Genomic DNA, 13,754 nt, shown 5'->3' with positions numbered 1-13,754 from the left:
AAGGGATCAGAAATAATTTTTTTTTAAGTGAAAATTTTTTTTCATACTAGATTTAAGGTAACATCATTTCCCACTTCAGCGTAAGTTAAATAAGAAATTAAGCTGGGTTTTGGACTGACCTGTCAAGACTCTGGCTACTGAACTCCCCAAACTTGGAGTATTATCAAAGAAAAATGACTTCAACATGAATTATTCTGCTACTTTTAACTTAAACAACAAATTTTACATAAAAAGTTTTTATTTGCAAGCCAGGAATACTATGTTAGGTTTTATCATCTTTACAGTGCTATTTCCTATATCAAATCTTGAATAAAAAGCATGAAAAAAAATTAAACCAAAAATCTTTAAAATATATTGTTGTTTTTAAAATAGTCAACCAAGGTAGGACTTTCAATAACAAACAAAACATGTTCTAGGGAAAAAAAATTCAGTTTGTTGCTTCAGAATTGTAACAAGTCAGCAAGAGTTATATTTATACAAGCTGTCTTCTTCTATGAAACGTAGCTGTGTGTCCTCAGCCCCATAAAGGAAAATACAATGGCTGATGGCAATTAAGAGACAAAATTGATTTACCAGACAGGTATTCTAATTCTACACATGAGAATCATTGTTCGGCTACCTCAAGGGAAACATGAGTCTCTGTTTATGAGTACTGTATATCACCAAAAAAATGCAGAGGAACTATAAAGAGAGGGGGTTCCTATGGGCAGAGTTTATATATGTTCTGAAAACTGTTACTGTAAAATTATTTTCACTTAGCTTACCTCTTCCTGTTTTCTGAATTCCGCTTCCATCTGTTTGTTCCGAGGCTGATTCTTTCCAATGCCATGTCCAGTTATAAAATTGCTGCTGATGTAAGCCAGCTCTGGATCTTGTTTGCCAGCTTCCTTTATCAATCTAAGAAAATTATACACATTTGAAAGTTAAGCACTGCTGAGGGAAAAAAATTTAAACTTTTGTTTGTAAGGTCTCTCTAAAAATGGAAATACAGGTATTTTTTTTGCCAACATACCTAACAAAACAGTCTTGGTATTTTTCCCCCCAACTAGCTTAAAAAGAAATCACCGTCACTCTTTGTGTCAATCTGTGCACCAAATACTCAGAACACCAAAGACAGGGTTGATTTACACGACACGGGTGAACGAAATGGTCACAGTCCCTCAAACTTTCTAATCTGGCGGTAATGACCTTCACAGAAACGTGGCCTGGGAAGCGACAGCGCTAGGCAGAGAGAAACATGGGCTCTTCATGTGTTTTGGCTTTAGGCCAAGCCTTATAATGAAAAAGCCACACACACTCTCTCTCCAAAACACGCTTCCCTAAGCGCACGCACAACTTGCCGCAGTGGTCACGCCCCTGTCTCTATGACCAAGCTTACGCAGATTTAAGTACCAAACACCCCAAGGGAAACTTCATTCTCCTCTCTCTCCGTGTAGTAAGAGTCCTGGCTGCGCGTGCAAAGAAAGAAGCGTGTTATTTCCGTTCGGTTTACCCCAGTGTCCTGTCCCCCTGGAAGGAGGGCGCCAAGGCAAGGAAAGCCTCCATCCACTGATAAGCATCTCCATTCCCAACACTCCATGGCCCTGCTGACAGCCACTGACCACAGTTCTGCATGAAAGGCCACTGAGCTTCAGTCCTACAAGGCTGACAGAGCTTGCCTCCCTGTAAGGCTGAGATAACTCCCCTCCCACCTAGGCAGGAAAGAGGATAGGATCTTGAGCTCGTTCCCCTTCCTGCCTGCTCCTCTCTAACAACCCAGAAAGCTTGTCCCTGAAATCGGGTCCTCGGCTACAATATGAAAAAGAGCTACAGGACAGGCTCACGTTACATGGGTGCAGAAGGTTAACAGTTAGTGTTACCATTACAGCTATTTTGGAAATATCCACATTGGAAAATTCAGCACACAGGATAAATGGTTCCACACCTGACCTAAGTGATCCCATATGGTTCCTCTGAAGTCATACAACGTAGCACAAATTCCTAATAGAAAATTGCATTTTTTAAGTCAAACCATTCTTTTCTTTTTTTTTTTTTTTAATAAGTACATGAAACAGACTAATATCAAAGCCCTGGGAGAAACTTTGAGTGGCCATCTAGAATATCTTCCTGCCTCCAAATCAGTAAAACACTGGCATGCCTAGGTTAGAGTCTGCTCTATAGCTCAAGTACTTAAAATGTTCAAAATCAGAAAGTTCTTTAATATGTTCAAAGATTTGTTATTATGAACTTATGATGTCAGTAACAGAAAAGTGTTACATGCAAACTGCATGCCCCAACATCTAAAATATGAAATCAATTATTGTAGAAATAATACATACTTCCAAACTTTAGTTTATGTAAACAAGCATCAATTTGAACAAAACAGAGGTTTAAAAATGCATTTCCAGTTACTCCTAATTAGTCAGAGAATGTATCTTAATTTGCCTAAAATAATAAAGCTGGCAGACTTCAACTCGCTGAGAATTGGAAGCACCAAGAGTACTTTTATTTCTCTTTAATGAGACTCTCATCAGGACTGCAGGGAACGGAAGAAACAACAAGCACATTCAACGACAAAGTCCCTTGTAAGCAGCAATTAAATGCTACATACCTATGCTCACAATGTTTAAAAAGCAAACATTTCTCTATCAGATACATTTAAGGAGTCCCTACAGACAAAACTATGGGCTTCCAGAAAAACAAAACGAGGTCTGCTGTTGCCAGGGCACTTGTATTAATCAGGACTACACTATCTGCCCAGAGATTTCACGGCACCACAGAACTGCTAGGGCAGAATCTCGTTCCTTTTAAGTTTACACTGAGTTTCTGTGAGTTGCTCCACAAGCAAGCTGTCTGATAAAGAAAGCTGCTCTCTAGTGCAGCAGACACTCACTAGAGCGCCTCAAACAATCTCTAGCAAGGAAGTGATTTTTTTTTTTTCCTGTTTTCAAATTTACCTGAAACCAGTATTTCTGTAAAATTCCATGAAAATTAACTACTAAGAAAACATAACTTAAAAAATATTAAAATTCAACGGCCAATTGTATAATATTCAGCAGACATAAAAATGTAAGCGTTTATAAATACAATCATATTCAGCAGACATAATTTACTCTAAAAACTGAACGAGTTGGTTCTTACCCTCCATCTCTACCTTCCTCACCGTGGCCGGCACAGGCCCACCCTGTGCGTGCACACAACCTCCCCGAGCACAATGTCAGGCGGTAAGACTGCGTTGTTTGTATACAGTGTCTCTCACTAATGACTCAGTAAGAAAGGGAGGTATTATTACTATCTTATAGATGAAGATGTTGAGGCTCTAAAAAGTGAAATAACTTGCACAGAATATACACCTAAAAAGTGAGTGAAGATAAAAAGAACCAGGGCTCCTCGGAGAAATGGCTGATTCCACGGCTGAAGCAAGAAAAACACAGCATTAGCCTGGAACACCTTAGCATACCAGAAAGTCAGGCAGGGTTCAAAAATCAGAAGGATTGGGGCACGTCAAAAGGACATAGGCACTAACCTCCAAGAGCCCCCAATGGCCCAGGGTGGAATAACTTATACAAAAAACTAACCCAGCAACAGATCATAACCAAGGTATAAAATAAACAAACACAAGTTCACAGTGATAAAAGAACATGAGTCAACAAATATAAACAGATAAACAGGATAAAAGAGACATGTTTCCCTTACAGAAGAATTTCAGTAACACATATAGAGAAGCCCCTCTCCAGGCATGAAGCTGAATTCCTCTCTCCCCAGGATAAACTAGCTTCGGTGACCTGCTTCCAAAGAATAAAGTAAGAAATAAGAAAAATAATAACTTCACAGTGGAGGAAATGGGCAAGTGCATGAAAAGCATAGTCACATGATAAAGTTTAACATCTCCCACGATGTTCTGTGTCGAGACCACGAATCCCCCTAAGACAAAGCAACAAGAAGGGCACCTCATATCTGCAGCCTTCTTTCAAATGCTAAAACCCAGTCTAATCCTGAGAAAAACATCAGACAAATTCAAACTGAGGGGCAGTCTACAAAATATCTGACCTGTCCTCCTCACATCAAGGTCGTCGAAAACAGGGAAAGAAGAAGAAGCTGTAAGAGACCAAAGGGGATTAGGGAAATAAAACTAAATGAACTGGTACACCTTGGATTAAAAAGAAGACATTAATGGGAAAACTGGGGAAATCCAATAGAGTCTAGAAGTTAGTTAATAGTAACACACCGATGTTAGTTTCTTGGTTGCAACAAACGTACACTGATAAGGTAAGATGTTACTGACCTAAGACATGAGGGAAATCCAGAATGGGTATGGGGACCTCAGTACATCCCTGCAACTTTTCTGTGAAGACAAAGCTACTGGGAAAAGAAAGGGGTGGAGGGATGGCGGATAGAGAGAAGACATCAACCCAGGTTTGTTCAATGCCAAAGTCACACAATATTAATAAATCACACAGTGAAAAGAATTTGAGACTTGGAGAGTGGAAGTCACTTTCTGCCACTTGATCCTTGAGTTATTTCAGGGGGTCACAAACTGTTATCTTCCTCATCTATGACAGAGTAAAAACATCTATCTTCTTCCCTCATGGAGTGTTCTGAAATTTTAAAACTATATAAACGTACCACACATGAACAATGGACCGGTTCCAAACTGGGGAAGGAGTACATCAAGGCTCTATACTGTCATCCTGTTTATTGAACTTACATGCAGAGTACATCATGAGACATGCCAGGCTGGATAAAGCACAAGCTGGAATCAAGATTGCAGGGAGAAATATCAATAACCTCAGATACGCAGATGACACCACCCTTATGGCAGAAAGCAAAGAGGAACTAAAGAGCCTCTTGATGAAAGTGAAAGAGGAAAGTGAAAAAGCTGGCTTAAAATTCAACATTCAAAAACTAAGATCATGGCATCTGGTCCCATCACTTCATGGCAAATAGATAGTGAAAAAAAGGAAACAGTGACAGACTTTATTTTCTTGGGGTCCAGAATCACTGCAAATGGTGACTGCAGCCATGAAATTTAAAAGATGCTTGTTCCTTGGAATAAAAGCTATGACTAACCTAGACAGCGTATTAAAAAGCAGAGACATCACTTTGCTGACAAGGTCTGTACAGTCAAAGCTATGGTTTTTCCAGGAGTCATGTATATGGATGTGAGAGTTGGACCATAAAGAAAGCTGAGTGCCAAAGAACTGATGCTTTTTGAACTGTGGTGTTGGAGAAGATTCTTGAGAGTCCCTTGGACTGCAAGGAGATCAAACCTGTCAGGCCTAAAGGAAATCAGCCCTGAATATTCATTGGAAGGACTGATGCTGAAGCTGAAACTCCAATACTCTGGCCACCTGATACAAAGAACTGACTCCCTGGAAAAGACCCTGACGCTGGGAAAGATTGAAGGCGGGAAGAGAAGTGCACGACAGAGGATGAGATGGTTGGATGGCATCACCGACTCGATGGACGTGAGTTTGAGCAAGCTCCGGGAGTTGGTGATGGACAGGGAGGCCTGGCATGCTGCAGTCCATGGGGTCGCAAAGAGTCAGACACGACTGAGCAACTGAACTGACTGATACAAAGGGTAAATTACAGACGATAAAGCCTTAAGGATATAAGGCAAAGGAAAAACTGTAAACCCAAGACTGTACACATGCAACAGAAGTAGCTATTTTTTATTTTTCTGATTAGGAGAGTAGAAAACTGCCCATGTATTACAATAGCTTCTACCCCCATGAAACTGTTTGCTGAAGAGTGGTTTTTCCTCCCATTAAATTGATGGAAGGAAAGAATCTGGATTTCAGGAAGTTTTTCTAAGCTTATTAAAAAGCTTACTGGAACAAGACCTCTATTGTACATTTAATTAGCTGCCCATAAAGTAAACCCTCAAACCACTCCTGATTCATCATCCAACACTAAATTCCAGGCACATTTTATGAAAGTTGATCGTAATTAATCTGATCCTCAAAGTCAACAGGAAGTAACACTGATTTCTGATAAACCTTTTCAGGCTAATATTCCTTCAGTGGAAACTGGCTCATCTCCATACTTACAAACACATGTAGAAAAGAGGGAAAAAAGGAAGAAAATGAAGCCCCCACTTCTCTCCAAACCCCAGAAAATGTACCTAATTCTTAACCCATCCTGTGTCGGGCAGGGAGTCCGTCTAGAACTCGGCTTAGAACTGTGCCAACATTAAACTTCTCTGACCCCAAAAACGCCTTTCCCCCATTTAAAAAAATAACCCAAGCAGTCGTGCACTCCCTGGACTGTCTCTTGGCAGTCTTCCCACCGTAAAGCACTGGTTTTTAGCGTTCTGTGATACCCAAGGGCATGACGATTATACAAAGAAGTGGAAACGAGGAGGCAGGAGATCAGGATTCTTGAATGGTCTCTGCCACTGGCTGGCAATTTAACTCAGAGCAAATCACTTATCCTCCGGACACTTTCCTCTTTTTTTTTTTCTTTTTTGCTTATAAGAGTAAGTGAGTTGGATTAGTCAGTGAAGTTCCTTTCCAATCTTAAACTTCTGATTTCAATGTAATTCACTACCTAAAATTATTTTACTTCGTATCCATCATCAGGATCAGGCCCAATGACTATGAAAACTTCCAGACTGAAAACCGCCAGATGACGACCCCAGAGTCCAATTTCTTGTTACTCAAGTACATTCTCAAGTCAGAAGCAGTTCTTTTTTTTTTTTTTTTTTTTTAACCCCAAATTACCTCAGGAAGCAAAGTTTAATTTCTCCTCGGAGATCAATACTTGCAGAAAAGGTTCTTAGGGATCAACTCTGGCCAATTAATAGATCTTGTAGAAACAAGTAGTTTGAAGTACAAAGTAAGAACTCTTTTTGGCCCTTACAAATAATAGAGCATCCATCCACAAATCAAAAGAAATATACATTAAGTGACCACGTGACGCAAATTTGAAGTGCAGCTCCTTGGCTGTGTCTATATTCAGGAAAAATACACTTCTACTGGAGGAGGAGGTAGGGTGGAAATTTACAACCTAATTGGCATTGACTGCCACTCTTGCCAGTATTCTCTGAATTCCTCCCTAACATTTTTATTATCTTCTGACTTAGAAAATTTTAATATGTAGTCTATGAACCAATTCAAATTTCAAACCCAGTTGTTACATGCTTTTCACTGCGAATGTACAAATGTGAATAGGCATTTGTTAAGGAAAAAAGCTAACACAGAAAAATGAGCCACAGCAATATCCTGATAAAATTTATCCTAAGATCACCTGAAGGAGAAAGCGTGGTGTGAAATGCTCAAAACCACGCCTAATACATCACGCGTGTGTGCTGAGTCATGTCCCACTCTTTGCGACCCTGTGGACTGTAGCCTGCCAGGCTCCTCTGTCCATGGGATTTCCCAGGCAAGAATACTGGAGTGGGATGCCATTTCCTTCTCCAATGCATAAGAGTGAAAAGTGAAAGTGAAGTCACTCAGTCCTGTCCTACCCTCAGCGACCCCATGGACTGCAGCCTTCCAGGCTCCTCCGTCCATGGGATTTTCCAGGCAAGAGTACTGGAGTGGGGTGCCATTGCCTTCTCCGAACACACCATAGTCACAGGTTAATAAATATCTGAAGTAAATCTAACAACTGAATACCGAACAAGGAAGGTTTACTTTAATGTCAACTTAATTTTTCTGTACTTGCACTCGATTTCAGATGGATTAGAAAAGATTAGCATCCTTTAGGAACAAAACCTCAGTCAGGCGATTGTATACATAAACATCCTGCTGATCGCAGGATAGCGTTACACATTGAGTTCTGACGATGGTGCCAAGTAAAGGACTCTTCCCTAAGCCTTCTGCCCAGCTCTTCAAGCTATTACAAGGTATCACTTCACAGAACAAAAAGCTGCCTGTTCTACTACAGGGAAAATAATGTTGACCTCAGAGTTACCTGTTTAAGACCACGGCTGTGTATCTTCTTTCCACAAAAATAATCCCACACAAAATATTGGTAAATGGAGAAGGAAAATTTGTCTCTGGCTTCTCTTTCTCTTCAATCTCTTCATCTTCCTCGTCATCCTCAGAATCACTCCAGGACACGTAATTATCCTGGTTCCTATTATTATACCACTCCACGCTTTCAAACTGCTGCCGCTCGTACGGTTTGTATTTGCGTAAGATCTCGAGCAACTTTATTACTTTAGGAGTGACAAACTTCAGGTCAAGTGAGGCAGGTGAGAAGTGCTCTTCACACAGGGCATGGATTTTCCTTAGGAAAGTGTCTGTGAACAACAGAAACTTCCGGTGCAGCTCCTCTTGCTCGTGTTTGATGTGTTTCTGTAGCTCTCTGACCATCATTCCAGCTACTTTATCGGCACACCAGGGTCCCAGGACAACCAGGACCGCACGGCAGTCTGAGAGTATCTACAAAAAAAGGTAAAGACTCCAATGCAAAACAATACTCCTGCAGTATCTTCACGTGGAGTCCAACTGGGATTTCAACTGTCTGCAATCTGCCCCTTCAAAATAAATCTACCCCACTAATATCAACACTGGGGTTCATTCCTTAAAAGGTTAGGGAGAGGGGTCAGCAGTCTTTCCAAGCTCTACTTTTTCATACAGATGCCCAGAAGCACCCTTCTGTTTTCCCCAGTAAAAGAATCAAATGACAGAAATTAAAAGATGCAACTGTGTACGGTTAATAAAGCAACCTCAGAGCTGCGGTCAGAAGTACAACTAAGTCATTTACTTCCAGGTAAATACGAAGGAACTCCATAAGAGAACGTATAAATGTGTGTGAATGCGCAGTAAAGGCTGTCATTTCATTTTAGGTATCAAAGAAAAGCAAGATGATTTTCCTTGAACTGTATCTGTGCCCTGGAGCGCCACAACTTACAACCCTAGCGCAGACTGGAACGTAAATCCATAGTGAGGCTGTAACTGCCAGTTCTGCAGGCAAATAAAAGACCACTGGGTTGAACATGGACTTAATGAGAAGCCAGGTGCTGAACAGAGTCTGGGCATTGCTGCTCCAGAGAAAATTAGCAAGAGAGAATTAGGATTCAATTCCACACAGTAGTAACATTCACAGCTGGCTGGGACAATTGACAAATTGTCCTGGGACAATGGTTCTCAAGTTTTAACGGCAACAGGATTCATTGAAGGGCTTCAAATCTCAGACAGCTGGCTCCCACTCCAGAGCTTCAGATTGAGCAGGTCAAGGGTGGGGCCCCTCATGTGCATGTCAAGAAAGTTCCAGAGGGAAGCTGATGCTGCTCGTCCAGGGTCCATACTTTGAGGACCACTGTCCTAAGGAATCACTTCTCAAAACTGCCCTACTTGGAGATGAGGGGCTCATGTCCAGTTACATACAAAGAAACAACAGAAGAATTCTTTCAGCTCAGGGTTTGATCAGGAACTAACTCATCTGACTAAGAAAAAAAAACCAAAAACTGGGACTTACTTCTTCTATTCAAACAATCATGACTCCTCCTTAAACCAGGGAGGTCTCCACTTAATAATAGAAATGTCTGTCAGGTAACAGTAAACTCAACCCAATATGATATACTCAATGAAAAATGTCCAAAGATACAAGAAGGTAAGGCCTTAAACTAAAACGTATATAAAACAGCCTCATTAAAAGAAAATTCATTTCAACATTAAAAATGTATGCAGCCTTTTATTATATTCTCTGTACTTACTTTGTACACGCTTACCTGTTTAGAAATTAGAGTAGAATCTCTTTCTTTCGAATGTGCAGATATGTTACAGTCACTGATAAAAGTAAGTGCTTCTTCTAACTCCATCAGCAGTCTTTCATAAAGCCCACTTCTGTCAGTAAATGGTCCACAGTCTACCACAATCTCACATGGCTGAGAAGTGTATCTTTAACATCAGAAACAGAAGTCATCAATACCACAATAAATTCACTACAGCAGTACCATCCATTACATATCCAAACCAAAAAAGAAACTCCCTCTTTTCAGCTGTGTAACTACTGGAAGAACACACAGGCTCCCAACAAGCCTTCCTCAAGTTGTACCCACTTCCATCTGTACTGTATTTGCCAGCTAAGTGTCCATAAATGCATAAGGCTAACAGTCAAAAGAATTCTGTTGCTTCATTGTTAATCACAGGTTTTTCATTCTGATTTTTAGGTTTAGACTTTCACCTTTTGCCCACTAAGGCATCACCCAGAATAAGAAAATGTGTCAAAACAGACAAGATACTCAACAATGATTACTTCTCAGACCCAGAAATAGGGAACGCAGGAAGAGATCATAAGGAGGAAGTATTATCATTAAATGTGTGTTTCCAAACTACTTGAAACATTTAGCATTTGCAAATGTCAACTTTCTTAGTTTTTAAATAAATCTTTTAATTCATCTTTAACTGGAGGATAACTGCTTTACGACACTGTGCTGACCTCTGCCACACGGCAACACGCATCAGCACGTGCGCTCCTTCCCGAGCCTCCCCCAGCCCCAGGCTGTCGCAGAGCGGTGCGTGGAGCTCCGAGTTACACGGCGACTGCCGCCGCCTCCTCTGCACATGGCAATTCCTCTGCACACGGCAATGTGCGTGCTTCAGTGCTGCTTGCCCAGCTCCGCCCCCCTTCTCCTTCCCACGCCGTGTACACAGTCTGTTCTCTCCGTGCTCTCCATCAGAGCTGCTATTCTTGCCCTGCAGATAGGTTCATCGGTAATCATTTTTCTAGATTCCATATATATGTGTTAATATATGGTATTTGCTTTTCTCTTTTTCTGACTTACTTCACTCTGTATTATCAGGCTCTAGGTTCATCCACCTCGCTAGAACTGACTCAAATGTGTTCCTTTTTAGGGCTGAGTCATATTTTAACGTGTCCTCTTAAGGAAAGCTCCCCCACATTTCAATCAATCACAACAGTATCACTCCCTGGATCTTTCATGCCTTTCATAGTATGTCAACAACACATACAATCCTAAAAGCATATGTAATAATTAAGGAAAATAAATATATTAACGACATAGTCTAAAATGACAGTGTTCATTATTCCCAACTAGAATTTATAAGAGTCAGATTTTGAGAGCTAAGTAATGATGCCAAATGCAATAGGGTATCTATCAGTTTTTTACCTAAACACCTTAGAGGCCGTCAGAGGTGTATTTCATATCACATCTGACTTCCATGAATCTAAATGTTACCTTTTCTTCTCATTTCACCAAGAGAACTCTTTCCAAACTCCTACCAAGTGACAGGCACACTGCAAGGTGTTTTCATGTTAATGTAACTGATCACCCAAGAGTCCCCTGAAACCACTGGTAATGCCATTTTATAGGCTCAGGGACAATTAATGACTCACTTGAAGTCACAGATTAGTGGAGCCAGTCCTCAAAACCCAAGTGTGATTTAACTTCCCAATCTGAGAAATAAGTCTTCTCTCATGTAACTGTTTCAAGAACCACCACTTGGTAATTGTTAACCTTGTTAAAGGCTGTACCTAACAAGGATATAAGGATAATTTAATATGAACTGAATTAGTCATTGTAATTTAAAAACCTAATTTATAAAGGTTCCCTTCTACCAACTTAAGATTACAAAGGCTGTGTTATATGTTTCAATGAAACTCAAAACAGCAACCTCCTCAAAAAGAGACAAACCTAGAAACAGGTCAGAAATTCACATCCATTTTCAAAATCAGAGGGTGTTTCCCATTATTTTCAATCAGACCGTAAAATACTGAATTCTATAAATAAATTAATGTTCTTTAAAACCATCATGTAGGATGTTTGGGTCAGAACAAAAAAATGCACACACTGACAGAAAAGGACACAGATCGCCTACTGAGTTCCCAGCCCTCATTAACACAAGCAGACAGGCTGGGCCCACGTGTAGGCAACATTCCCTCTTAAGGGTGCAACACCGCCATCTGTTACGCTTTCTGGAAACAAGGTTCAACTCCTGCGTCTGAAGATGACTGTCCTGATAAGGAATTCTTAGGTCTTCCAAGGGAGTATGGAACCAAAGGCCTACAACCATCCTAGCAGGTTTCACTGAAGCCTAGTTAATCCTAAGTGCTTACCTGTCTAAGACCACCAAGTCAGTTGCAGTTTCAGCATTACTCTTAAGAATTTTCTCCAGTTTCTGAATCTTTTCTTCCAATTCCTCTGGATCACATTTCCCATTTAAAATGGAAGCAGTTAGTCCCAAAATACGAGGACATGATGGACAATTTTCACAAAGCTAATATGACAAAAGATACTGACAGTAAGGAATTCATTTTGCAAGGCCCCAACCAAAGAGACAGCATCCTGATTAAACATGTCAAAAAGACCTAACAAATACCAAAATGGTCACTTATGGAATTTACTGTAGCTTACTTAAGAGATCAATTTATCAAAAAGGAACATTTAAATACGCTATGATAGACTATGTAACTCACTTATGATAGATCCCATAATTTACTGGTTTTTTACTGTTTAAACTTTTATTATAGATTTAGAAGTTATAAATATATTAATATTATAAATTACAGATTTAAATGAACATTAGTTTAATATTCAGTCACTTATTCCTACACTGAAACCAAGTTCCCAAAAGTGGTAACTAATACTGCTTTTGGTAAATAAAAACACTGCTTTTACTCAGTAATCTGACCAGCATTATTAACACTGATAAAATCTAAAAACTTACCTTCATAATTTCTCGGTAGGGGTGGTCTAGGATTGCAAGATGACACTCATCAAACACCAAAAGGTTAATGTCTGACAGTGATAAGTAACCATTTTTCAAAACATTCAAGGCGACATAGCAAGTCATAACGAGAACCTAAAATAAAACTGCTATCAGTATACAAACATGCCATTCACCTGCCTGGATATACTTCTATGAAATCAGATTAGGGAACCACTGTATTTTAGGTAAGGATTAAGAAACTCGTCATTAAAAATTACAACAATAAAAAAAGTACTACAAAAATTCTCAATGTATGGAAGCTCGTACTTGATGATCAAGATGTAAAACAAGGAAAACATGGAAAGAGATAAGAAAAAAAAAATACTGATAATGGATACCACGTTTTTATGATAAATCTACTCAGTCTACTGCAAGTTTTCAGCTTCCTCATAATTTGATTGATGACACCTGTCAGTTTTATCAGATCACAAAACAATTCACACAATTTTTTCCTGTCAAATTGACAGGGTTTTCTGGAAGAAGACACAGACTTCTTAGTTTTTTTAATGGCTTATCATTCTGTGGATTTTAAATGCGTTATTAAGAGAGCTTAACCCAATATGTAAGACATACTAGCAGACCAGGGACGGCTTGAGGTCTTAACTATTTCAGATTCACCAACACGTGAAAGGCCCTCAACACAAGCTGGTGGCATGGAAATGTCTAGGCTACAGGAAGTGACAGTCACTCAGTCGTGTCTGACTCTTTGTGACCCCATGGACTATACACAGTCCATGGCATTCTCCAGGCCAGAACACTGGAGTGGGTAACCTTTTCCTTCTCCAGGGTATCTTCCCAATCGAGGGATCAAACCCAGGTCTCCCTCATTGCAGGCAGATTCTTTACCAGCTGAGCCACAAGGGAAGCCAAGTTACAGGAAGTCTCCATCAAAAATACTAAGATCTCAACCAAGAAATGTCAAGGCATTTAACTCAAGAGTACACTTTCTGAAAGCAAGTTATCTGCAAGATGGAAATAGGTCACAGGAATTTGCATTTTTCAAACAAAAAATCATACTGTAAAGCTGTTTCTTTTCTATTCAGTAACAGCAACACAAAGGAGTAGCTTATTTGGATTTAGGATGAAATT

The 13,754-nt window shown here is 40.0% G+C and overlaps 1 protein-coding gene across 3 annotated transcripts in view; it reads right to left on the bottom strand.

Annotated features, from left to right (window-relative positions):
• DICER1 (dicer 1, ribonuclease III) overlaps nucleotides 1-13,754 on the bottom strand; it is a 71,597-nt gene that overhangs the window by 28,793 nt on the left and 29,050 nt on the right. For all 3 annotated transcript variants that reach the window (XM_040257096.1, XM_040257097.1, XM_040257098.1), the window contains 5 exons: nucleotides 12,624-12,758; nucleotides 12,013-12,173; nucleotides 9,665-9,833; nucleotides 7,900-8,372; nucleotides 765-897 (listed from right to left, as the gene is read on the bottom strand). In XM_040257096.1, coding sequence (XP_040113030.1) covers nucleotides 765-897; nucleotides 7,900-8,372; nucleotides 9,665-9,833; nucleotides 12,013-12,173; nucleotides 12,624-12,758 — 1,071 coding nt within the window. The remainder of the gene's footprint in view (nucleotides 1-764; nucleotides 898-7,899; nucleotides 8,373-9,664; nucleotides 9,834-12,012; nucleotides 12,174-12,623; nucleotides 12,759-13,754) is intronic.

The sequence above is a fragment of the Oryx dammah genome, unplaced genomic scaffold (genome assembly GCF_014754425.2).
Source record: "Oryx dammah isolate SB20612 unplaced genomic scaffold, SCBI_Odam_1.1 HiC_scaffold_16, whole genome shotgun sequence".
Classification (NCBI taxonomy): Eukaryota; Metazoa; Chordata; class Mammalia; order Artiodactyla; family Bovidae; genus Oryx; species Oryx dammah.
This window is presented reverse-complemented; position numbering and strand designations above follow the sequence as displayed.